Source organism: Neoarius graeffei, chromosome 21, assembly GCF_027579695.1.
Source record: "Neoarius graeffei isolate fNeoGra1 chromosome 21, fNeoGra1.pri, whole genome shotgun sequence".
In the NCBI taxonomy this organism is placed as follows: domain Eukaryota; kingdom Metazoa; phylum Chordata; class Actinopteri; order Siluriformes; family Ariidae; genus Neoarius; species Neoarius graeffei.
In genome coordinates, this window is record NC_083589.1 from 6,189,912 (window position 1) to 6,216,585 (window position 26,674).

Sequence of the window (26,674 nt, forward strand, 5' to 3'; positions counted from 1 at the left end):
CAAGACATATTTATTTATTTATTTATTTAAGAATTTATATCCCTATGATCACCTAATCTGATCCTGGCGTAACAGACACTTGATATTAGATGACCTTCTTCACTTGGGCTTGTTTTCACTCATATTACACTTCATCCACGGCGGGGTTTGATGTTCTTTCGTTATGGTTTAATCATGTTGTACTTGCAGGTGAGTCGTGTCCTCAGAACGGACGCAGTCCCGGCTCGCTCTCCACCCAGCACAGCTCACCTCGGAGCGACTTCAACTCTGGAAACTTCTCCAACAGCGGCAGCGTTCCTCAAAACCCCACCCCTAATGCCACACCGTCGCAGCCCTCGGACACGGCGGCCAGTCAGACCAGTGATATCGTCATTCAGCGCAAAGAGACCGAAGGGTTTGGGTTCGTCATCATCAGTTCACTGAACAGGCCAGAAACCGCAGCCGCTCCAGGTTAGACGGGGTTTCTCAGAAACAACATACTAACATTACATTTACGCATCCTCCCCGTGTTTGTGTGATCTGCGAGCCGGTAAAAGAGATAACGGAGCCGTAGCCGCCGCATATGTAATTGAGGGTATGATTGTTTACGCCTTGGCGCTGTGTGCGGTGTGCTGATGGCTCTGAATGGGGGCAGAGGGAAACTCACTGTTTACACTGATTACTGTAAAGGAGCAGAAAGATACGAACTGTGCGCTGTTTCCTTTCACTGTCACGGTTCAGTAATTCATAAGTGTCGAGTCAGGGGCCAGGAGAGTGCAGGTCCAATCCCATTTCTACTACTGCACTCACAGAGGGGAGGAAAGGGGGTGGGGGGGAGAGGGAGAGAGAGGGTCTTTCTCTTTCCCTCTTATCCACTTGTTCCCTTATTCATTGACTCACTTGTTAACTTAATCACTCATTCCCTCACTTAGTCATTTCCTCAGTCACTCACTCACTGATCCCCTTTATTCCCCTTCATCTAGTTCTTCACCCCATTCTTTACTTCCCTCATTCTGTCTCACTCTCTCTCACTCTCTCATTCTCTCTCTCTCACTCACGGTCTCTCTCATTCTCTCATTGTCTCTCTCTCTCTCACTCATTCACACTCTCTCACTCACTGCCTCTCTCATTCTCTCATTGTCTCTCTCTCTCTCTCTCTCTCTCACTCTCTCATTGTCACTCACTCTCACTGTTTCTCTCATTTTCTCTTTCTCTCTCTCACTGCCACTAACTCATTCACTCACTCGTGTTCTCTCTCTCTCGCTCACTCATTCACTCACTCGCTTTCTCTCTCACTCACTCACTCACTCACTCACTCACTCACTGTCACTCACTCACTCGCTTACTCACTCAGTCACACTCTCTCTCGCTCTCTCATTGTCTGTCACTCACTCACTCATTCTCTCATTGTCACTCACTCACTCACTTTCTCACTCACTCAGTCATTCACTCTCTCTCTCTCTCTCTCTGTGTCACTTACTCACTCGCTTTCTCTCTCTCTCTCTAATTGTCTCTCACTCATTCATGTACTCTCTCTCTCACTGTCTCTCTCACTCTCGCATTGTCACTCACTCACTCTCCCCCTCACTCTCTCTCTCTCTCTCTCTCTCTCTCTCTTTCTCTCTCTCTCTCTCTCTCTCTCTCTTTCACTTAGGCTCTCAGGGAGAAGGTTAATATGTGGAAAAGAGATGGAGTGAGTTAATGAAAGACAGAATAAGTGAAATAGAGTGAAGGAATGAAAGACAGAAGACAGGAAGTGAGCAAGTGAGTGAATGAGACAAAATGAGAATGTGAGGGAATGAGAGAGAAGTGAGTCATAAAGAGAGAAAAATTCAGACTGAAATTCATAACCATCCGCTGTCTGATCTGCTGTGTGTGTGTGTGTGTGTGTGTGTCTGCGCTCCCCCCCCCAGCGGTGCCCCATAAGATCGGGCGGATCATCGAGGGTAGTCCGGCCGAGCGCAGCGGGAAGCTGAAGGTGGGAGATCGGATCCTGGCTGTGAATAATCAGTCCATTGTGAGCATGGCACACGCTGACATTGTTAAACTCATTAAAGACGCGGGACTGAGCGTCACCCTGCGCGTCGTCACACAGGATGGTAACGACGATGATGCAACACACACCTTCCTTATATTACTATAGTGCTCTCGACAACAGTGTGTGTGTGTGTGTGTGTGTGTGTGTGTGTGTGTGTGTGTGTGTGTGTGTGTGTGTGTGTTTCAGAGACGAGCAGTACTCCCTCAGCTGCTAGCTCAGAGAAACAGAGTCCTCTGGCCCACCCGAGTCCGGTGGCACAGAATAACCAAGCTGAGATGGACACGCCCCCAAACACACACCCCAGCCCTGTCAATCAAACCAGCCCAGCCAATCAGACGACCCCTGAGAGCCAGCAGAGTCAGCCCACCCAGTCTGCAACTGTCCCAGTGCAGATGTACACACATGACAGCGGGTGACACACACACACACACACACAGAGAAAAAAAAACATTACAAGCGTTGATGTACCAATTGAGACAAATATATTAATAATAAATACAGTGTACTTAAAGTATACAGGACTCAGGGATATTAAATGTCAGGTTTAATGATAGTGTGTGATCTCTGGTCTCTGATTGGCTGAGCAGGTACAGGTCAGAGGTCAAAGCTCGTCAGGACGTGAAGCCTGACATTCGTCAGCCTCCGTTCACTGATTACCGCCAACCGCCCGTGGACTACAGACAGCCTCCTGTAGCAGAGTACACACACACCCCACTGCTGGACTACAGACACACTGACCCACGCTCCTACACCATCACAGAGTACAGACACATACAGGTAAAAACACACACACACACACACCGCAGATCCATGACGTGCTGGACTTTAAATGCATTTAAGTGTGTGTGTTTGTGTGTGTGTAGAATTTTGATTTCTTCACTGTGGAGTTGGAGAAGAGTGTTAAGGGTTTTGGGTTCAGTATTCGAGGTGGGCGGGAATACAAGATGGACCTGTTCGTTCTCCGATTGGCTGACGATGGCCCGGCCATCCGCAATGGCAGGATGAGGGTGAGTGACATCACTTCCTGCTTCCTTACACTTACACACACACACACACACACACACACGCACACACATCACAACAGATGACATCCCTAATTTTACAGTATTCTTTATTCCATGACACACTCGGACAGAATCAGACAGTTAGCGTGTTATCCAGCCTGCACGCTGTAAATCATATGGAATTAAAATATGAAGTGTAAGGTCTGTTAGTGAAACTGAGAGCAGCGTTCAGGCCCTGACCGAGTTTGAGTTCTTTCTCTGTCTCATTTCAACAGAAACGTGTCACCTACAGCAACATGTCTCTCGTTTGTCACAGAAACGGGCTTTTGGTTCTGGAAGTAAATGTTCCATTTATTTTATTTATAGTAAAGCGTTTAATGAAACAATTTCTTAAAATTTATTTTAAAGCAAAACAATAAAAGAAAAAAGGCACGAGGACAAGCCTACAGGTATGTACTGCTTTTCTTTTACAAGTGGAAAAAAGGACTGTTCTGATGATAACGTGTGAGAGCTGGGTGATACGACCATATAATAATGACATTCTGACAAATTATATCACTACACATTTTTGAGATATCATGGATATTTTTGATAATTTATTACATTTAAAAAATTAATGATTATAAACTGACTGGAAGCAGCTGATGTGTGTCACAGATTTGTAGAGGACGCGGGTGAAAGTGAAGATTTAGTTTATTAAAAGTGACCATGACAGAAATCGATCCCTTTAACATGAGGCTCCTGAAGGAGGGGGAGCGATGCATACAGCGAACCAAGCAGAGGGAGTGACGTCCTCCATGAAGCAAGTGGAGGGAGCCATATCGTCAATGAAAGCAAGTGGAGACAGCGAAATCTTCTGTGAAAGCAAAGCACAAGGAGCCATGTCCTCTGACAAAGCAAGCACAAGGAGCCATGTCCTCCGCCAAAGCAAGCGCAAGGAGCCATGTCCTCCGCCAAAGCAAGTGCAAGGAGCCATGTCCTCCGCCAAAGCAAGCGCAAGGAGCCATGTCCTCCGCCAAAGCAAGCGCAAGGAGCCATGTCCTCCGCCAAAGCAAGCGCAAGGAGCCATGTCCTCCTCCAAAGCAAGCGCAAGGAGCCATGTCCTCCGCCAAAGCAAGCGCAAGGAGCCATGTCCTCCACCAAAGCAAGCGCAAGGAGCCATGTCCTCCGCCAAAGCAAGCGCAAGGAGCCATGTCCTCCGCCAAAAGAAGCGCAAGGAGCCATGTTCTCCACCAAAGCAAGTGCAAGGAGCCATGTCCTCCGCCAAAGGAAGCGCAAGGAGCCATGTCCTCCGCCAAAGGAAGCACAAGGAGCCATGTCCTCCGCCAAAGGAAGCGCAAGGAGCCATGTCCTCCGCCAAAGCAAGGGCAAGGAGCCATGTCCTCCACCAAAGCAAGCGCAAGGAGCCATGTCCTCCTCCAAAGCAAGCGCAAGGAGCCATGTCCTCCGCCAAAGCAAGCGCAAGGAGCCATGTCCTCCGCCAAAGCAAGCGCAAGGAGCCATGTCCTCCGCCAAAGCAAGCGCAAGGAGCCATGTCCTCCACCAAAGCAAGCGCAAGGAGCCATGTCCTCCGCCAAAGCAAGCGCAAGGAGCCATGTCCTCCGCCAAAGCAAGCGCAAGGAGCCATGTCCTCCGCCAAAAGAAGCGCAAGGAGCCATGTCCTCCGCCAAAGGAAGCGCAAGGAGCCATGTCCTCCGCCAAAGCAAGCACAAGGAGCCATGTCCTCCGCCAAAGCAAGCGCAAGGAGCCATGTCCTCCGCCAAAGCAAGCGCAAGGAGCCATGTCCTCCGCCAAAGCAAGCGCAAGGAGCCATGTCCTCCGCCAAAGCAAGCGCAAGGAGCCATGTCCTCCGCCAAAGCAAGCGCAAGGAGCCATGTCCTCCGCCAAAGCAAGCGCAAGGAGCCATGTCCTCCGCCAAAGCAAGCGCAAGGAGCCATGTCCTCCGCCAAAGCAAGCGCAAGGAGCCATGTCCTCCGCCAAAGCAAGCGCAAGGAGCCATGTCCTCCGCCAAAGCAAGCGCAAGGAGCCATGTCCTCCGCCAAAGCAAGCGCAAGGAGCCATGTCCTCCGCCAAAGCAAGCGCAAGGAGCCATGTCCTCCGCCAAAGCAAGCGCAAGGAGCCATGTCCTCCACCAAAGCAAATGCAAGGACCCAGGTCCTCCGCCAAAGCAAGCGCAAGGAGCCAGGTCCTCTACGAAGACAAGCGCAAGGAGGGTGTCCGCCACCAAAACAAGTGGAAGGAGCCAACCGAGCAACGAGGTGGGATCATGTCCTCAGTGGTTCAGGAAAGGTAGGGCATGGTTCCAGCCTGGTCAGGCACCTCCTCTTCCAAAAATTCCCTAAGAGGGCACATGGCATCATGGGGCTAACCCAATCTCCCTTTCCTTATTGCACCCACATCAGGAGGATTCCTCTCCAGGAGTTCTGCTGTATCCATGGATAAGGTCTATCTTCCTGTCACGGATTTGTCGGGGAGGTGGATGCAGGTGCAGACTTTTATGAAAAGTGACAAAACATGAAGAACAAAGACAGAGAAACAAAACAACTGTAGTGAAGCAAGGCAACAATATGAACATGACACAGATTAGATAAAATGATACCGGAACAGAAGACAAATGCTAGAAACCGAGTGCTGTACAAGATGCAACTTACTAAATACCAGAACTCCTTAAACATGGACATGGATCAGGTGCAAAGTCATGTGATGTGAGTATGGTGATCACATGAGGTGCAGTGGCTGATGGGAGTCCTGCCGTGTGATTGGTGCAACAGTGATGGTGCGATTCAGAGTCAAGAATTGTTATATTTGTGACATTTTAGTGAAATGGTGGTACGATCCCACAGCATACGGTGGCATCAGGTAGATTCCGTGGCAGACATCTCTGACTGGCAGGTTTGGCTTTGGGAGTGTGGGTAATGTAGTCCTGAAGCAAGACTTAAACAAGTAAATGGTGTTTTTAAGTTCTTTGAGAGTGTATATAACCATTGTTTGTTTAATAATCTTGTCCCTCATGGTAAATCAATGTTATCATTAAAAATTGAATGCTGTAATGCAAAAATAAATGGCATCTTGATTACCGGACCATCACTGTTGAGCTCTGTGTGATCCGTGTGTGAAGGAAAAATCGGAAAATCCATTAAAGTAACAAATGAGGAAGCCGGAGCTCAGGACAAGCAGCCTGCTCGTTAGTGCTCATTAAGAGCTCTTTAAATGGAGTGGATCTCATTTATCTCGCAGTATTGACAGGAAACCACACACACACACACACACACACAAAGAGAGAGAGAGAGAGAGAGAGAGGGAGAGAGAGGCGAGCATGGAGCAGACCCTGAGGCACTAATCTGATCCTGCGTGACAAATTACAGCGAGTTTGCAGGAAGAAGAAAACTTTAACTGAAAGGAAATTAGAGTGATATTAAACATTATGCTGTTATAAATCACTGCAAATACTGAACGACTGTTTCATGACTTACTCATGCGCACATTTCCATTTATGGAATTAAAACCTCGCCCACTCAGCTCTGTCTTCAGAAAACACGCCTACATTTCCATTTATGGACTTTAAGCCCTGCCCACTCGCCCCTGTTCTCATTTCCGTATCTGTACTCAAAGCCATGCTAAATGTTCTTCTATAAACTTCAAGCCCCACCCACTTCCAACTGGTTTCATTTTCATATATGCATATCCACTTCTCCATTCATCGACTTAAAGTCCTGCCCACTCAGATATATATGCTTATTCTATATCTGCATATACAGTGGTGCTTGAAAGTTTGTGAACCCTTTAGAATTTTCTATATTTCTGCATAAATATGACCCAAAACATCATCAGATTTTCACACAAGTCCTAAAAGTAGATAAAGAGAACCCAGTTAAACAAATTAGACAAAAATATGATACTTGGTCATTTATTTATTGAGGAAAATGATCCAATATTACATATCTGTGAGTGGCAAAAGTATGTGAACCTCTAGGATTAGCAGTTAATTTGAAGGTGAAATTAGAGTCAGGTGTTTTCAATCAATTGGATGACAAATCAGGTGTGAGTGGGCACCCTGTTTTATTTAAAGAACAGGGATCTATCAAAGTCTGATCTTCACAACACGTTTGTGCAAGTGTATCATGGCACGAACAAAGGAGATTTCTGAGGACCTCAGAACAAGCATTGTTGATGCTCATCAGGCTGGAAAAGGTTACAAAACCATCTCTAAAGAGTTTGGACTCCACCAATCCACAGTCAGACAGATTATGTACAAATGGAGGAAATTCAAGACCATTGTTACCCTCCCCAGGAGTGGTCGACCAACAAAGATCACTCCAAGAGCAAGGCGTGTAATAGTTGGCGAGGTCACAAAGGACCCCAGGGTAACTTCTAAGCAACTGAAGGCCTCTCTCACATTGGCTAATGTTCATGAGTCCACCATCAGGAGAACACTGAACAACAATGGTGTGCATGGCAGGGTTGCAAGGAGAAAGCCACTGCTCTCCAAAAAACTTGCTGCTTGTCTGCAGTTTGCTAAAGATCACATGGACAAGCCAGAAGGCTATTGGAAAAATGTTTTGTGGATGGCTGAGGCCAAAATAGAACAATTTGGTTTAAATGAGAAGCGTTAAGTTTGGAGAAAGGAAAACACTGCATTCCAGCATAACAACCTTATCCCATCTGTGAAACATGGTGGTGGTAGTATCGTGTTTTGGGCCTGTTTTGCTGCATCTGGGCCAGGACGGCTTGCCATCATTGATGGAGCAATGAATTCTGAATTATACCAGGGAATTCTAAAGGAAAATGTCAGGACATCTGTCCATGAACTGAATTTCACGAGAAGGTGGGTCATGCAGCAAGACAACGACCCTAAGCACACAAGTCGTTCTACCAAAGAATGGTTAAAGAAGAATAAAGTTCATGTTTTGGAATGGCCAAGTCAAAGTCCTGACCTTAATCCAATCAAAATGTTGTGGAAGGACCTGAAGCGAGCAGTTCATGTGAGGAAACCCACCAACATCCCAGAGTTGAAGCTGTTCTGTATGGAGGAACGGGCTAAAATTCCTCCAAGCCGGTGTGCAGGACTGATCAACAGATACCGGAAACATTTACTTGCAGTTATTGCTGCACAAGGGGGTCACATCAGATACTGAAAGCAAAGGTTCACATACTTTTGCCACTCACAGATATGTAATATTGGATCATTTTCCTCAATAAATAAATGACCAAGTATAATATTTTTGTCTCATTTGTTTAACTGGGTTCTGTTTATCTACTTTTAGGACTTGTGTGAAAATCTGATGATGTTTTGGGTCATATTTTTGCAGAAATATAGAAAATTCTAAAGGGTTCACAAACTTTTAAGCACCACTGTAAAGGCATGCCCATATTGCCATATATGGTCTTAAAGCCACACCCATTCCGATCTGCTCTCACTTGCATATACAGGATTGTGACGGAGTGCCCGTCATTATAGTTGAATATGTGCTCTGACTGCCATACTAACGAGCCTGGCTGTTTGGTGCTGTGGTCAGGATGCAGGTTTGGCATCCTGTAGACCTGGGTTCAAGGTAGGATAAGGTGACTGTTCTCTTGCTTCACTACAGATGGTGTCAGAAGTGGGATGGCTTGCCATGAGGCCATCGGAGCTGTACCCTATGTGTGAGCCATGAGGGACCCCCAGGATAGGTGGCCCCTGTGCGAGGGACCCCAGAGATGGGTGAAGCACGAGTGTGTGGGGCACCCTGGTATGGGAGAAGTATGGCTGGGGGATGCATGAGGGACTCCTGTTTGTGTGAAGTGCACGGGTGCGCCCCCCGAAAGGGAGGGCAGTGTGACGGAGTGCCCGTCACTATAGCTGAGTATGTGCTCTGACTGCCATACCAACAAGCCTGGCTCTTTGGTGCTGTGGCCAGGGTGCAGATTTGGCATCCTGTAGACCTGGGTTCATGGCAGGATAAGGTGACTGTTCTCTCGCTTCGCTACAAGGATGCTCTCAAAGACACACCCAACTTTCAGTCTATGGCTTTCAAAGTACACCCACTCAGATCTGTCCTCATTTCCATATATGCATTCAAAGACAGACCCATATTTCCATCTATGGCTTTCAAGGTACACCCACTCAGATCGGTCCTCTTTTCCATATATGCATTCAGGCACACCCACAATTCCATATGGCTTTCAAAGTACACCCACTCAGAGCTGCTCTCATTTCCATGTATGCACTCAAAGACACACCCACATTTCCATCTATGGCTTTCAAGGTACACCCACACAGATTGGTCCTCATTTCCAAAAATACATTCATGCATGCCCACAATTCTATATATGGTTTTCAAGGTACACCCTCTCAGATCTGTCCTCATTTCCATATATGCACTCAAAGACACACCCACATCTCCATCTATGGCTGTCAAGGTACACCCTCGCAGATCTGTCCTCATTTCCATATATGCATTCAAAGATACACCCACATCTCCATCAATGGCTGTCAAGGTACACCCACTCAGATCTGTCCTTATTTCCTTATATGCATTCAGACACTCCCACAATTCCATATATGGCTTTGAAAGTACACCCACTCAGAGCTACTCTCATTTTGCATATATGCACTCAAAACCATCGACTTTCATCAATTTAAGTCGATTACCTTTCATCGACTTAAAGTCCCACCCACTCAGATATGTGCTTATTCTATATCTGCATGTAAAGGCATGCCCATATTGCCATGTATGAGCTTAAAGCCACGCCCATTCCGAGCTGCTCTCATTTGCACATACAGGATGCACTTAAAGACACACCCATTTCCGGATATGAATTTCAAAGTACACCCACTCTGATCTGTCCTCATTTCCATATATGCATTCAGACACGCCCACAATTCCATATATGGCTTTCAAAATACACCCACTCATAGCTGCTCTCATTACCCATATATGCACTCAAAGACACGCCCACATTTCCATCTACGGCTTTTAAGGTATACCTACTCAGATCTGCTCTCAGAGGCTAGTATTGAGTGAATCCTGTATAAACCAGTAAGATAAAAATGAATACACACAAAGGTGGCAAAACACACACGTTCGTTAGTGTATGGTCTGTTAGCATTTTATTCACCTCACTCTCTGTGTGTGTGTGTAGGTTGGAGACCAGATCATAGAGATTAATGGTGAGAGCACACGGGAGATGACACACACTCACGCCATTGAGCTCATCAAGTCGGGTGGAAACAGAGTGAGACTGCTGCTGAAGAGAGGAACGGGACAGGTACCGGAGTATGGTGGGTTTACACACACACACACACATTCCACAATTAACAAAACGCTATTTTGATGATTTAGAAAAAATACTGCACGTGTAGAGCCGGTACAATCCAACAGTTCTCAGAGTGAAGCTCTGTATTTAAGAGAATACGGTAATGTATCAAACTGATTTTTGATGGTTTTTACAACCGTACAACGGCCATACATACGAACAACATCCGAGTACCACCACAGGAAACCCGATCATAAGTGCAAGGCAATGTATCTCATAGACACTTGATACAAAATGTATATCTTTATTTCCATAAGATAGATGGGTGTTTATCCCGTGCTTATTTTTAATTTGCTTTTAAAAAATAATATGGGATTATTTGATGATGATGATGATGATGATGCCCTTTATTGTCACTAGTCGCATGTACCAGTGAAATTAGCCGTCAACCTGTCCGTACATACAGTGGGGCAAAAAAGTATTTAGTCAGCCACCAATTGTGCAAGTTCTCCCACTTAAAAAGATGAGAGAGGCCTGTAATTTTCATCATAGGTACACTTCAACTATGAGAGACAGAATGGGGGGAAAGAATCCAGGAAATCACATTGTAGGATTTTTAATGAATTAATTGGTAAATTCCTTGGTAAAATAAGTATTTGGTCACCTACAAACAAGCAAGATTTCTGGCTCTCACAGACCTGTAACAACTTCTTTAAGAGGCTCCTCTGTCCTCCACTCGTTACCTGTATTAATGGGACCTGTTTGAACTCGTTATCAGTATAAAAGACACCTGTCCACAACCTCAAACAGTCACACTCCAAACTCCACTATGGCCAAGACCAAAGAGCTGTCAAAGGACACCAGAAACAAAATTGTAGACCTGCACCAGGCTGGGAAGACTGAATCTGCAATAGGTAAGCAGCTTGGTGTGAAGAAATCAACTGTGGGAGCAATTATTAGAAAATGGAAGACATACAAGACCACTGATAATCTCCCTTGATCTGGGGCTCCACGCAAGATCTCACCCCGTGGGGTCAAAATGATCACAAGAACGGTGAGCAAAAATCCCAGAACCACACGGGGGGACCTAGTAAATGACCTGCAGAGAGCTGGGGCCAAAGTAACAAAGGCTACCATCAGTAACACACTACGCCGCCAGGGACTCAAATCCTGCAGTGCCAGACGTGTCCCCCTGCTTAAGCCAGTACATGTCCAGGCCCATCTGAAGTTTGCTAGAGAGCATTTGGATGATCCAGAAGAGGATTGGGAGAATGTCATATGGTCAGATGAAACTAAAATAGAACTTTTTGGTAAAAACTCAACTTGTCGTGTTTGGAGGAGAAAGAATGCTGAGTTGCATCCAAAGAACACCATACCTACTGTGAAGCATGGGGGTGGAAACATCATGCTTTGGGGCTGTTTTTCTGCAAAGGGACCAGGACGACTGATCCGTGTAAAGGAAAGAATGAATGGGTCCGTGTATCGTGAGATTTTGAGTGAAAACCTCCTTCCATCAGCAAGGGCATTGAAGATGAAACGTGGCTGGGTCTTTCAGCATGACAGTGATCCCAAACACACCGCCCGGGCAACGAAGGAGTGGCTTCGTAAGAAGCATTTCAAGGTCCTGGAGTGGCCTAGCCAGTCTCCAGATCTCAACCCCATAGAAAATCTTTGGAGGGAGTTGAAAGTCCGTGTTGCCCAGTGACAGCCCCAAAACATCACTGCTCTAGAGGAGATCTGCATGGAGGAATGGGCCAAAATACCAGCAACAGTGTGTGAAAACCTTGTGAAGACTTACAGAAAACGTTTGACCTCTGTCGTTGCCAACAAAGGGTATATAACAAAGTATTGAGATGAACTTTTGTTATTGACCAAATACTTATTTTCCACCATAATTTGCAAATAAATTCTTTAAAAATCAATGTGATTTTCTGGATTTTTTTTCTCATTTTGTCTCTCATAGTTGAAGTGTACCTATCATGAAAATTACAGGCCTCTCTCATCTTTTTAAGTGGGAGAACTTGCACAATTGGTGACTGACTAAAAACTTTTTTGCCCCACTGTATACAACATACAATTGACATAGGGTAGACAGGACAGGAAGACAGGGATAAAGATAAAAAGGAAACACAACATGAGGAGAGATAAGGAAAAAAATTAACACCCCCCCATTATGCTCCTGTCAGGAGTACAGTGTGGGAACATTTAAAAAACCTTTGCCCATAAGCACACAACAACACAAGTACACTTTAAACACGGGACATGAGGGGGGGAATCAGGGGGAGGGGGGGAGGTAATCCAGTGCAAGCAAGCAGCCGTCCGCTCCTGCAGCCATAAAGGTGCTGGTCACGCACCCGCTTGTCACACTGGGGGTAAAAATGGCGACCGCGGAAAGTTAGAGGAGGAATGCAAGAGTGTCTCCTGGCAGTGACCTTCGGGGGGAAATGTTTCCTCAGCAACGGCCTGAACCAAGGCCGGTGCTGTCTCAGGGAGCCAAATTTTTTTTTTTACTAACCGAAATTATTTACTAACACTGTAGCAGCCCTCAGCATTAAGAACAACAGCAGAGAGTCGCTGATGGATGCAGATGTGTTTTATTCCTCTTGACTACGAGTATAGCATCAAACACCAAACACTGTGAAAACAAAAATAATTAACGTAACATGGCTGTAAACAAATCCACAATTTTGCAGAGTAATGTTTACAGACTCTGATCTAAACATTACACACCTCGCTCCGCTCAACCAATAGCCAACCAAACCTCTACAAGTTTGCCAAACGTGCCCCATTAGCCTCTGCGTTCAAGGTCTCAGGCTAAACCACAGTTCAACCAGTACAATGAACACAAACAACACACACTCAATAAACAGCACACACACTGTTTGCATGAATGAATATCAGGATGACAGACAGCAAAGCTTTCGAACACACCTCGCTAAACTTCTGATGGAGGCACATGGGGGATATAAACACAGCAGCGAGCATCTGGAGCATCACAAATACAGCTTCCTGGGCTGATGGCTCCACCCACAACATGAATAATGAGTGACAGCTCTGGGTGCTATGTACACACACATTTTACACTCTGTTTTTAGGTAGTGATTAAATATATATTTTAGAATATGAGATAGAAAAAAATAAACAAACATGCACACAATCCATTGATGCAAAGATCAGGCTGATTATTTGAATGTGTACAGTCATGTTTTGGTGATTCATTAGGAGTTTTTAAGAATTCTATTTATTTATTTATTTATTTATTGGCGCTTAATTATCATTATATTTAAGATGAAGCTATTTACAGACCATTCAACTTCTTAAACAGTTATTACTCAATAATAAGTCAAATTACTTTATATTGGGTTGTGATTTTTACCGCTGTATTAAAATATTTTTTTGAAAAAAATCACAGATCTTACTTTGAGAAAAATAAATCAGATTAAAACGGCGTCCGCTGCTGCAATTCGTGCTACTTTACACGAATTTATTTAACAGTTATTCCATGAAATCGAGTCGTACATGAGCTGATAGCCGACGAGGCACATAGCACCGAGATGGAGTGGAATAACTGTTTTTATTTTTTTTCGTGGTCTGGTTTCCATCAAATCCTGCGCTCTGATTGGCTGGCGAGGTGGTCCGTATCCTATGGTACGGACACCAGTTACGGACCCCGGTTACGGACCTCTGGTGACTCGCTCGTTCACAACAACAAACAACATAGTAGCAATTTTTGTTAACATCTTTTTTATAAAATTTATTTATAAGATTATCAAAAATCTTGTAAATTTTTGCCAGCATTTCTCAGGAGAATAGCATTGATTTTACAGCATGGATAGCGATAACGACAGTGTTCACAGCGAAAGCGAGTTTTACTACCCTGAGGAAGAAGAAATATAATAAAACATTTCAGGAGAAAGCTAAAAACCTGTAACTTGCTAACACCGAGCAAAAACATGGCTGAATCCTGAATGACTCAATTTTGTATAAATAGGGGACTACATAGGCGGCAAAATGTATTTTTTTTTCCTGCCATGGAAGTGCACTTGTATACCGAGGAGGAAGCAATTTGCATTACAGCCGTCAACGAGGATTCAAAATGGCGGCTCGGCTCGGTTTTCCCTTTTGGGCGCCCTCGTTTTCTGTTAGAATTTGGTAAAGAAAAAAATAAATATATTATTTACCAGCTTAAGGTCTGTCCATATGGTGAAATACCGTGACCTCGGCCTTGAATACTGACCTCGACCCAGAGGGCCTCGCTCAGTACTTTCAAGACCTCAGTCACGGTATTTCACGATACGGACCTCCCAGCTGCTAAATAACATATATTTATTCTATACACATTCACTGGATTTTGAGAAATGGAGCATTTTAAAATTTATTTCTGTGCAATTCTGTGCGATTTGACCAATAAAAACTTTATACAAAACATCCGACAAAATCATTTCCGCTTAGAATGTAAACAAACCGGCGAAATGACAGGAGCAATTTGTGAAAAAATTCTCTAATAATAATAATTCTTGAAAAGTAAAAAAATATATACTTTCTTACCATCAAATACTTTTATTCCATATTTTGTTGCTTATGGGGAGGTTTTTTGTATTTTTTGGGGTTTTGTTTTCGAGGATCGTTTTTATTTCGTCCTCGGTTGGTTCAGCAATACGCTCCGCCATTTTGTTTTTCTCTACTCATGGTATATAAGCTGATATCCTAGTAGTAGAGTAGCCAATCAGAGCACGCAATTGCTCATATCCAGTGAATGTGGATAGAAATAGAGAGAGAGATGATATTGCACTGTTGTGTGAAGATATGAAGTTGATCTTCAAGTGAAAATATTTACAGCACGAGAAGATAAACTTCATATCTTCGCATCACAGTGTAATGTTCTTTATATTATATGGACACATCTACAAAAAATACAACTTGTCAAACGAATTTTACAACCCCGATTCCAAAAATGTTGGGACAAGTATAAATTGTAAATAAAAACGCAATGCAATAATTTACAAATCTCAAAAACTGATATTGTATTCACAATAGAACATAGACAACATATCAAATGTCGAAAGTGAGACATTTTGAAATTTCATGCCAAATATTGGATCATTTGAAATTTCATGACAGCCACACATCTCAAAAAAAGTTGGGACAGGGGCAATAAGAGGCTGGAAAAGTTAAAGGTACAAAAAAGGAACAGCTGGAGGACCAAATTGCAACTCATTAGGTCAATTGGCAATAGGTCATTAACATGACTGGGTATAAAAAGAGCATCTTGGAGTGGCAGCGGCTCTCAGAAGTAAAGATGGGAAGAGGATCACCAATCCCCCTAATTCTGCGCCGACAAATAGTGGAGCAATATCAGAAAGGAGTTCGACAGTGTAAAATTGCAAAGAGTTTGAACATCTCATCATCTACAGTGCATAATATCATCAAAAGATTCAGAGAATCTGGAAGAATCTCTGTGCGTAAGGGTCAAGGCCGGAAAACCATACTGGGTGCCCGTGATCTTCGGGCCCTTAGATGGCACTGCATCACATACAGGCATGCTTCTGTATTGGAAATCACAAAATGGGCTCAGGAATATTTCCAGAGAACATTATCTGTGAACACAATTCACCGTGCCATCTGCCATTGCCAGCTAAAACTCTATAGTTCAAAGAAGCAGTTTCTAAACATGATCCAGAAGCGCAGACGTCTTCTCTGGGCCAAGGCTCATTTAAAATGGACTGTGGCAAAGTGGAAAACTGTTCTGTGGTCAGACGAATCAAAATGTGAAGTTCTTTATGGAAATCAGGGACGCCGTGTCATTCGGACTAAAGAGGAGAAGGACGACCCAAGTTGTTATCAGCGCTCAGTGCAGAAGCCTGCATCTCTGATGGTATGGGGTTGCATTAGTGCGTGTGGCATGGGCAGCTTACACATCTGGAAAGACACCATCAATGCTGAAAGGTATATCCAGGTTCTAGAGCAACATATGCTCCCATCCAGACGACGTCTCTTTCAGGGAAGACCTTGTATTTTCCAACATGACAATGCCAAACCACATACTGCATCAATTACAGCATCATGGCTGCGTAGAAGAAGGGTCCGGGTACTGAACTGGCCAACCTGCAGTCCAGATCTTTCACCCATAGAAAACATTTGGCGCATCATAAAACGGAAGATACGACAAAAAAGACCTAAGACAGTTGAGCAACTAGAATCCTACATTAGACAAGAATGGGTTAACATTCCTATCCCTAAACTTGAGCAACTTGTCTCCTCAGTCCCCAGACGTTTACAGACTGTTGTAAAGAGAAAAGGGGATGTCTCACAGTGGGAAACATGGCCTTGTCCCAACTTTTTTGGAATCGGGGTTGTAATTCTGAACCGGTTCGCCATTTTGACAACACAGCGGGAAAACATTCGGAGTGATGTCATCGGAGTGAAATATCAGGAATTATGTCTCTCAGATCCATGATGTATTTCGTATGAAAAATGCGAGTTTTTCAGCACGAGAAGATAAACTTCATATCTTCGATCCAACGTGTGATTTTCGTTTTATCATATCGACACAATCACAAGGAAAATGGCCAAATTTATCAAAACTACTCACTCATCGATTTCCTCACGAGTGACAGATAGAGATTTCTGTCATGGTTTTGGTTCTCCATGTCCCGGATGGAACTCGGATGAAAAATACCAGTGTCAAGTGGCGCATTTCCCAGTAACACACTCGCGCCTATGTAATATAATGTGATATAATGCTTTAGGTAGAATGTTTAGATCCTGATTCTGAGCCTCATGGTGTTTATATCTGTTCATTCTTCAATCTGTCCGTCTTCTTTCTGATCAAATGCATGTTGTGTGTCTTATTAGCAACGTTATAATATATACATCCTGTCTACTGTGTCTGTCAGTCTGTCTAACCTGTCTAACTGCAGAATAACATGTTGATCTCCTGCTGTTGTTCTAACCCTAATGATTGGTCTAGGTTGTTACTTCCCCTCTTGTAGGAATGGTATCTTCCAGCCTCTCCATGTGCATGAAAAGTGACACGCATGGCTCCCCGTATTTCTTCCTACTGGGCCAGTCAAAAGACACGGTTTGTAACAGAGCGCATGCCTTCTAACACTGACTCACCATGTGTGTGTGTGTGTGTGTGTGTGTTGGAGTGAGGTTATTGTATGTAACAAGTCTTTAACTGAATCCAGTGGTTTGGTTTTCTGCCTGTGTTTTGGGGGTGTTTTTATTCCTCACCGAACAGATTCATGTTCACGTTAATAACTCCGCTGGGAAAGTTCCTGGTGTTCAGACTCGGGTTGCGCACCTGCCGAAGTGGATCTTCTGATTTTCCCGCATTCAGATTATTAAAACCACCTGCGTGGTGTTCAGACCTCCAAGGTTGTCCAAGATGGAATTTTTCAAAAGGCTCAGGTCGTGGCTCAGGTGGCTAAGGCGCCATACCATAATTCCGGGGATCCAGGTTCGATTCCGACCTGAGGTCATTTCCCGATCCCTCCCCGTCTCTCTCTCCCACTCGTTTCCTGTCCTGTCTCTACACTGTCCTATCTAATAAAGGTGAAAAAAAGCCCAAAAAAATATCTTAAAAAAATAAATGTCACATTTACATATGGGGGGACCCTGTGTTCACAAAATGTGGACTGAAGTCGGAAACGTTCTATAAAGTAACACAAAAGCGAGAAAGAAATTAGAAATCAAAGACAAAAAGCCTGATCTGATGAGATTTGAATGAGATTTTGCGAGTGTTGAAAAATCTAACAGCAGTCTTGTATATCACTAAAACAATACATTCGTCCATAAACAGTCTGAGTTATATCAAAGCTGCACTGCCTTTCAGATTTTTCAAGTGTAGGTCGTAAAAAGAATTTTCCCGACACCCAATTATTTTTCGTTAGTGGACCGAAAGCTCATCTCATCTCATTATCTGTAGCCGCTTTATCCTGTTCTACAGGGTCGCAGGCAAGCTGGAGCCTATCCCAGCTGACTACGGGTGAAAGGCGGGGTACACCCTGGACAAGTCGCCAGGTCATCACAGGGCTGACACATAGACACAGACAACCATTCACACTCACATTCACACCTACGCTCAATTTAGAGTCACCAGTTAACCTAACCTGCATGTCTTTGGACTGTGGGGGAAACCGGAGCACCCGGAGGAAACCCACGCGGACACGGGGAGAACATGCAAACTCCACACAGAAAGGCCCTCGCCGGCCACGGGGCTCGAACCCGGACCTTCTTGCTGTGAGGTGACAGCGCTAACCACTACACCACCGTGCCGCCCTGGACCGAAAGCTACTGAATTCAAATCACAGACTTCCAGTTTTATTAGTATTTTTTAAATAGAACAATTAATGAATTTATCTCCACGTGGCCCTAAATTCTCTGCTATTTTTTCCTGTTTCACCATGACTCAATACAAGATACTACGTCATGCATCACATCACATCACGTGGTGTGCTTTCCCCGTTCGCGCAAGGCATTGTGGGATACAAATTTGAGACAGGAGAGAAAAATGGCGGACGTGAGCGTGCGAATGAAACGTGAAAGACCGACTACAGTAACGGAAAGAAAGTGAGAAGAAGAAAAGACGTTGCGTTATATACGAAGGAAATATCAAACTAATAAATATCGGCGGTCAGCGAGCACCTCGGTGTGATCAGCTGTTCGTTTAGCGACAGAATAATGGAACTATCAGTGCACGGTTGAAGGTAAACCTGTAGATGGCAGTAATGCGACACTGTGGATGCCAGCTGCTGTAAAACCCAAAGAAGAAGATGATGATGATGAACCTGTGCATGCGCACACACGGACTTCCTCTGTCTGCTTGACTGCGCGATTTCATGCACATTATTTGTTTTAATCTCCTCAAATTAAATAACTTCCCGGCCACAGAATGGCCTGATATTTTGTGAGATATTACAGAAATAAACATATATCACAATGACCACATTTCAGACGGAACCAAATTTCACTGATTTTTTGAAATCGAAAGGCCATCTAGCTTTAACGAGACCGTGAATGAGGGCGTGGCTCACTCTGGTCCCGTCTAGTCCAGAAGGAACGATCTAAAGTGGGCCACCTTGTCCAATAAGAAGTGATTTTTGTTAAACTGCTCATTAAGGCTTAATTAGTCCATAAGTTGATTTAATAATTGTAATGGAGCAAATCTGAGTAGAAGTTATATGCACCCAAGGTCCCCCTACCTTCATGCCAGAAAGAATCAAAATTGGTGAAGAATTGAGGGAGAAGAAGCGATTTGTGTGAAATGTGGACAACGCCGGATGGACACCGGACAACACATGACGGCATAAACTCATCACCTGTCGGTCGGATGAGCTAATAATCAATTTAATCACTGGGTTAATTCAACAAAATGGCTTCCACACTCCTTATTCAGCAGCTCATCCTGTAGAATAGCACTTGATCCAGCACGCACTGTAATTTTACCTTTTATTATTATTATTATTATTTTTTAAATCATACACAAGATAAGGGGCGGCACGGTGGTGTAGTGGTTAGCGCTGTCGCCTCACAGCAAGAAGGTCCTGGGTTCGAGCCCCGTGGCCGGCGAGGGCCTTTCTGTGCGGAGTTTGCATGTTCTCCCCGTGTCCGCGTGGGTTTCCTCCGGGTGCTCCGGTTTCCCCCACAGTCCAAAGACATGCAGGTTAGGTTAACTGGTGACTCTAAATTGAGCGTAGGTGTGAATGTGAGTGTGAATGGTTGTCTGTGTCTATGTGTCAGCCCTGTGATGACCTGGCGACTTGTCCAGGGTGTACCCCGCCTTTCGCCCGTAGTCAGCTGGGATAGGCTCCAGCTTGCCTGCGACCCTGTAGAACAGGATAAAGCGGCTAGAGATAATGAGATGAGATGAGACAAAAGATAAGCCCTTTAGAGGGACAATATTATTAATGAATGAACGAATCGTGTCGTATTTAGCCCTGAGTGACATTCCACAGGGTTTTGAGTGTGTTTACAGCAAAATATAAACTTAACGCTGGAGCTGACGCGTAACTGAGACGCTGTTTGACTTAAGCTCCGCCCCCTTGTATGTACCTACGGCCTGATTAATTTCACTATTAGATCCTCGTGGTTTACGCATGACTCCGCTCTGAATACGGCACTGCGTTTACTATTATAGATGTAGGTGTAAGACATCCTGCTGCAGTGCATTGTGGGATATCATGAGCTCAAATCCCTTTACGACCCTGCTCTATCTTTTCCCTCCAGAGTCACATCAATCCAGGAAATGTGCCTCCATGAAAATATTTCTGTCCCGTACACACTCCAAAGGCAGCAGGAGCACTAAATCAGCCGCTCCTGGAATGCAGAGCATGCCGGGAATTGTGGGAATTTGTTTGCTTGTCAGTGTGAATGAATTGTTCGGGGCCTCATTTGTTTGCCTCCGTCTATAAAAGTGTGTGTGTGTGTGTGTGTGTGTGTGTGTGTGTGTGTGTGTGTGTGTGTGTGTGTGTGTGTGTGCACTGAAAGGAGAAGAGAAGAGTGTAATTTTGTTATCAGAAATTTGGAGAATCTACACACACACACACACACACACACACACACACACACACACACACTACCAGTCAAAAATTTCTCAACAAAACAAAACTATGGCAATTAAATCATGAATAAAATATTAAAGCTGCAGTCTGCAGAGTTTGAAATGTTTTTTTTCCCCCGAATCCTGTAACAATATTTATTATTTTTCATACAGTTCATTCATATTTGGAACATACAAAGGATTTTGTTCATTTGTCTGTCTCAGGCTCCTGATTCAACCTTTCTGACCCTGAAATTACTCTTCAGCTGAATCAGAGCTGCTTGTACCTGCTTGTTTTATTCTTCTTAAAAAGTAACTCGTGAAGTATTTCCGGCGAGATTGGAATGCTTGGAAATAGTTTCATTGTAACTGCAACTCACTTCTCAGCCAGCAGAGGGAATAAAATATCACACGCTGCTCCTTTAAAGACATGTTCTATGAAAAAACTGAAATAAATGGTGAGCTTTTCTTTTCTTTTCTTTTGAACAAGTGCTTTATTTATGATCCTGAGTTTCAGCATCCGGAAATAAGCGTGCACGTATTTCGATGTGATCCGCGAACATATTCGATTCCATGAACACGTACGAAGCTTGCAAACACGTACGAGTCACACTAGTGCTTTTTCACACAAGGACGCAGCGACGATTTACTCAAAAACACACCTTGGCTGCAGTCGCCTTTTTTCCAGCAATAAAAACAACATATGAGCCAGTTGACGTGACTCTGGATTGACGTGAGAGTTTTTTTAACACTACAATATATTAAGCCCCGCCCCTCCCACCAATCTCACATTCATCTTGTTTTGTTCTCATCTTTCCTGCTTGAACGATGAGCTGACGCGGCGTTCTCGCTGTCTGTCACGGTGAATTGTGAGTGTTTTGAGTTTGTTATTGTGAACTAAAGCGTGTGTTTGACTTCGCTAACATTCGACATGTGTTTAATACTAACATGAGAGAGCTAGATTCATTTGGGGCAGTACTAAAACTTTTCATCCTCAAATGATCTAAAAAAATTAGTCAAATCTGAGATGCATATAAGACTCGGTGTGATTCCTCTTCAGGTTTGGAGTCGGATCAGTATCAGTCACAGCTCTAATCAAAAAAAAAAATCATCATCTCGAGCTTTAAAACCCGGTGCAGCTGAAAGATAAATTAGCTTCAAATCTTTTTTTTTAATTTTATTTTATTCTTTATCTACTGTTGTGTGTTGCGATTATTTATTGCCATTCATATTTCCCCAGCAGATAGCTCCACCCCCTGGGATCCTAACCCTCCAGCCTCCTCAAGCGTGTCGGAAGTAGCTCCGCCCCTCGAGAGCTTAACCAACACATCGCCGTCATCCCATGTGAACCCATCTACTGAGCCACCTCACATGCCGCTGATCGATACGGAAGCCCCCGAAAGCTGCCGCCAGGGTCTTAAAGCGGCGGAGAAGGCAGGCGCGGGGTCCAGCAGGGGGCAGAACCGGCACCGGGAGGGCAGCAGAGCCAGACGCAGAAGCGCCGGCGGGAACAAGGGGCACCAGAATCGCTCAGACGACACGAAAGCGGAATCCAACAAGAGCCGATCCAAAGAGCGGAAACGAGACCTGCCTAAATCCCTGCGAGGCGACACCGAGGTCAACGGGGGCGCTGTGGAGGGCGTCGGAATGGTGCAGCAGGTCAAAGGTCAGGCACGAGAGCAAGACAGAGGGACGGGGGAGAGAAAGACATCCAAGAACACCAGCAACATGGCGAGCAGGAAGGCGACCGTGTCCCCAGGGCCGTGGAAAATCCCCGGATCGGATAAACTCCCGAGCAGCCTGCGTTCAGCCTCATCCACCATCAGCAGATAAAAACACACACACACATGGTTAGCTTCAATTAGCTTCGATTAGCTCACTCAGCCCTGAAGCGATAATCGATACGAAGCCCCGCCCCCTCACCCTCTTGTGGATGAACAAATTTGATTCAATCGTAATTGATTTGCTCTGAAATCCTGGATTTCAGGACCACGGAGAGATCCCAAATCCATCCCCCACAACCCTCTCGTTCTCACGCCTTCACACACTAACGGGCCTCGTTAAGTTCTATTTTATTTCTAAATTATTCTTTTAAAGAGACATGACACCCACCACCTTAAAAACTGGAAGTGTTTTTTTTTGTTTTTGTTTTTTTCTTGGTAAAGAAAAGAAAATACTGAAGATGATGGATGTGTTTAACTTCGGAGAAGAACCAACAGAACCGAACTCTGACATGCGTCGGAACCACGGCGGGTTTTTATACACACGAAGGAATTTATTCTATTTTACTGAAGGATGAAGGATGAAGGACATGATGCCAGAGTTTATTCCCATGTGTTCTGCCTTAAATCAGCCAAACTGCAGATGTTTAATAAACACACGGATGATTAGAGAAATACGTGTTATTATTATATTATATTAAATATAAAAAGAGATCTATGACATACCACAGTGTAAATACACTCACTGCTGTTTCACTCTCAGCAGCACAACCCCGGCTGCACGTCCTCCTCGGAACCGTCTGATTGGTCTCCTGCTCCCGTCTGCCATTTTCCCTCAGTCAATCAGCATCGAGGTGCTTTCGCCATCAACTCCAGTCCACGTCAATCAGAAGAGGCTTAAGAAGGTTTAGGTGACCAAAACGCCGTTTGGACTTTTTTTTTTTTTTTAAGCATCAGGTACGAGAATCGGAGAATTTAATATTTACAAATTAAATCACAATGAAAAACTTCTGTCAGAAAACGTGTTCAGGATCTGGGTTCCGTATGTCAGCAAAAACAGTTCACTTTTGATTTTCAAGAATGTTAATTTGTCACGTATTTTTTGTGTATACGGAGGATATATTATTTACAAAAACAGATGGTTGATTCTCTGAAAAGGGTCAAATAATGTCCGGCCTCATTTATCAGTCATTCGGTAATGTTCACTGTCAGTTTTTTTCAAATGAACTAAAAATTCTATTTACGTTGACAAGCGTTTCGCTGATTTTCTTCATATTTGTGTCTGTATGTTGATAAAACGCCATTACCAAGCATGTTCAAGGCATTTACATTTAGCCACACCTACACAATTCCATAAAAGACAAATAGAGCATGAAACAGCAACTAAATGGTGAAAGAGCATCCCCTAATGTGAAAGAGTGCCCCTAAAATGAAAGTGCACCCCATAAGGTGAAAGGGTGCCCCTAAATTGAAAGAGTGCCCCCTAAGGTGAAAGAATGCCCCTAAATTAAAAGAGCACCCCATAAGTATTTAAAAGAGCAGCCCCTAAGGTGAAAGAGCGCCCCTAAGGTGAAAGAGCACCCCATGGTGAAAGAGTGCCCCAAATTGAAAGAGCACCCCCAAAGTGAAAGAGAGCCCCCCCAAGGTGAAAGAGCGCCCCCAAGGTGAAAGAGCGGCCCTAAGGTGAAAGAGTGCCCCAAGGTGAAAGAGCACCCCCAAAATGAAAGAGCGCCCCCTAAGGTGAAAGAGCACCCCAAGGTGAAAGAGCACCCCCAAATTGAAAGAGCGCCCCTAAGGTGAAAGAGCGCCCCCTAAGGTGAAAGAGCGCCTCCAAATTGAAAGAGCACCCCTAAGGCGAAAGAGCACCCCCTAAGGTGAAAGAGCGCCTCCTAAGGTGAAAGAGCACCCCCAAATTGAAAGAGCGCCCCTAAGGTGAAAGAGCGCCCCTAAGGTGAAAGAGCACCCCCAAATTGAAAGAGTGCCCCTAAGGTGAAAGAGCGCCCCCTAAGGTGAAAGAGCGCCTCCAAATTGAAAGAGCGCCCCTAAGGCGAAATAGCACCCCCTAAGGTGAAAGAGCGCCTCCTAAGGTGAAAGAGCACCCCCAAATTGAAAGAGCGCCCCCCAAGGTGAAAGAGCGCCCCTAAGGTGAAAGAGCACCCCCAAATTGAAAGAGCGCCCCTAAGGTGAAAGAGCGCCCCTAAGGTGAAAGAGCGCCCCCAAATTGAAAGTGCCCCTAAGGTGAAAGAGCGCCCCTAAGGTGAAAGAGCGCCTCCAAATTGAAAGAGCGCCCCTAAGGCAAAAGAGCACCCCCTAAGGTGAAAGAGCGCCTCCTAAGCTGAAAGAGCACCCCCAAATTGAAAGAGTGCCCCTAAGGTGAAAGAGCACCCCTAAGGTGAAAGAGCACCCCCAAATTGAAAGAGTGCCCCTAAGGTGAAAGAGCGCCCCCTAAGGTGAAAGAGCGCCTCCAAATTGAAAGAGCGCCCCTAAGGCGAAATAGCACCCCCTAAGGTGAAAGAGCGCCTCCTAAGGTGAAAGAGCACCCCCAAATTGAAAGAGCGCCCCCAAGGTGAAAGAGCGCCCCTAAGGTAAAAGAGCACCCCCAAATTGAAAGAGTGCCCCTAAGGTGAAAGAGCGCCCCTAAGGTGAAAGAGTGCCCCCAAATTGAAAGAGTGCCCCTAAGGTGAAAGAGCACCCCCAAATTGAGAGTACCCCCTAAGGTGAAAGAGTGCCCCCAAATTGAAAGAGCACCCCTAAGGTGAAAGAGCGCCCCTAAGGTGAAGGAGCACCCCCAAATTGAAAGAGCACCCCTAAGGTGAAAGAGCGCCCCCAAATTGAAAGAGCACCCCTAAGGTGAAAGAGCGCCCCCTAAGGTGAAAGAGCGCCCCCAAATTGAAAGAGCGCCCCTAAGGTGAAAGAGCGCCCCAAGGTGAAAGAGCGCCCCCTAAGCTTGACATGCACTAAATATTCCACTGCTGAAGCACCACGGTATCTCTTCCTCCTTTTATAGGGCGCCATTACTTTTGTCCTGATCATCTTATTTGTCTTAATTATGGATTTAAACTTGATAGAGTAATCGGTCCATGAAATCGCAGTAACTTATTGATCAATCGAGGTTCTCATTAACGATTTTCCTTCTATGGAAATATGGAAATTTCCATAAAATAAATAACGTAAGATACAAACGATTTTTCCAAACAAACCGTGTTTTCATTTTAGTTAGTTTGTTTGTTTGTTTTTGCAGATGACTTACTAATAAATTCGTTTGTATGCAACATGACGAACGAAACTCAATTAAGATAAATTACAGGAGATGTTCTTTGAAAAGCCCCGCCCCCAATGACCTCTGATTGGCTGTGAGCGATTTTTCCATCAGTTCTTGTGAACTTAAACAGACCTCACATCATTTTCATGCAATTTTTACGGAAATCAACAGGAAAAAGGTGCATTTTTTTCCCGCTGACACCCAAAATTTCCTTTTTAACATTCCTTGTGTATGTATGTGCGTGCGTGCGTGTGTGTTATTATAAACAGATGTTTATTTTCACAGGAAGGCGGAGTTTCTGAAATTAGAGCTACGACAGGATACGACGTTATTATTATCCGAGTTTCTATTTTCATACACTGAAAAACCACAAAGTATAGAAATAATATATACACACACACACACACGCACAATAAATATAAAATATTAAAAATATATATAAAATGAAAGAATAGATGTCGCACCTTTATTTTGCAGTTAATAAATAATTATGAAATAATAATAAAATATATGAAAAATATTTTCATTTAAAAAGTGTGTTCCATAAAAGTCTTAATGAAGGAGTGTTTGTTTGTTTGTTTGTGTGGTTAATTCACTTTAAGAATATAATAATCATTATTTTTTCCCGTTGTAATTTATTTTCACTTATTGTCTTAAATATGCAAACTGTCGTATGACCTGACGGCTCTGATTGTGGGGTAAAAACCGTTTTTAAATAAATAAATAAATAAATAAATAAATAAATGGAATGAATAAATAAATATAAATTGTATGGATGGATAAACTGAAATACTGTGTGTGTATAAATATAAAGAGTGCCTGTGAAATGACCGGTCTGAGAAATGTACTTTTTTTTTTTTTTAAATAAGATATCGAGAGAAAATTGAAGGG

At 44.2% G+C, this 26,674-nt stretch overlaps 1 protein-coding gene across 13 annotated transcripts in view; it reads left to right on the top strand.

The window, feature by feature from the left end:
- magi2a (membrane associated guanylate kinase, WW and PDZ domain containing 2a) overlaps positions 1-26,189 on the top strand; it is a 288,209-nt gene extending 262,020 nt beyond the window's left edge. For 8 of the 13 annotated variants that reach the window (XM_060903818.1, XM_060903823.1, XM_060903821.1 and 5 more), the window contains 7 exons: positions 190-450; positions 1,893-2,078; positions 2,204-2,429; positions 2,605-2,794; positions 2,881-3,024; positions 10,144-10,282; positions 22,041-26,189. In XM_060903818.1, coding sequence (XP_060759801.1) covers positions 190-450; positions 1,893-2,078; positions 2,204-2,429; positions 2,605-2,794; positions 2,881-3,024; positions 10,144-10,282; positions 22,041-22,633 — 1,739 coding nt within the window. In that variant the 3' untranslated portion in view covers positions 22,634-26,189. Of the gene's footprint in view, positions 1-189; positions 451-1,892; positions 2,079-2,203; positions 2,430-2,604; positions 2,795-2,880; positions 3,025-10,143; positions 10,283-17,227; positions 17,339-22,040 lie in introns of all 13 variants that reach the window. The other 5 variants (XM_060903819.1, XM_060903829.1, XR_009651082.1 and 2 more) reach the window with 4 other exon arrangements.
- Positions 26,190-26,674: the final 485 nt, after the last annotated feature.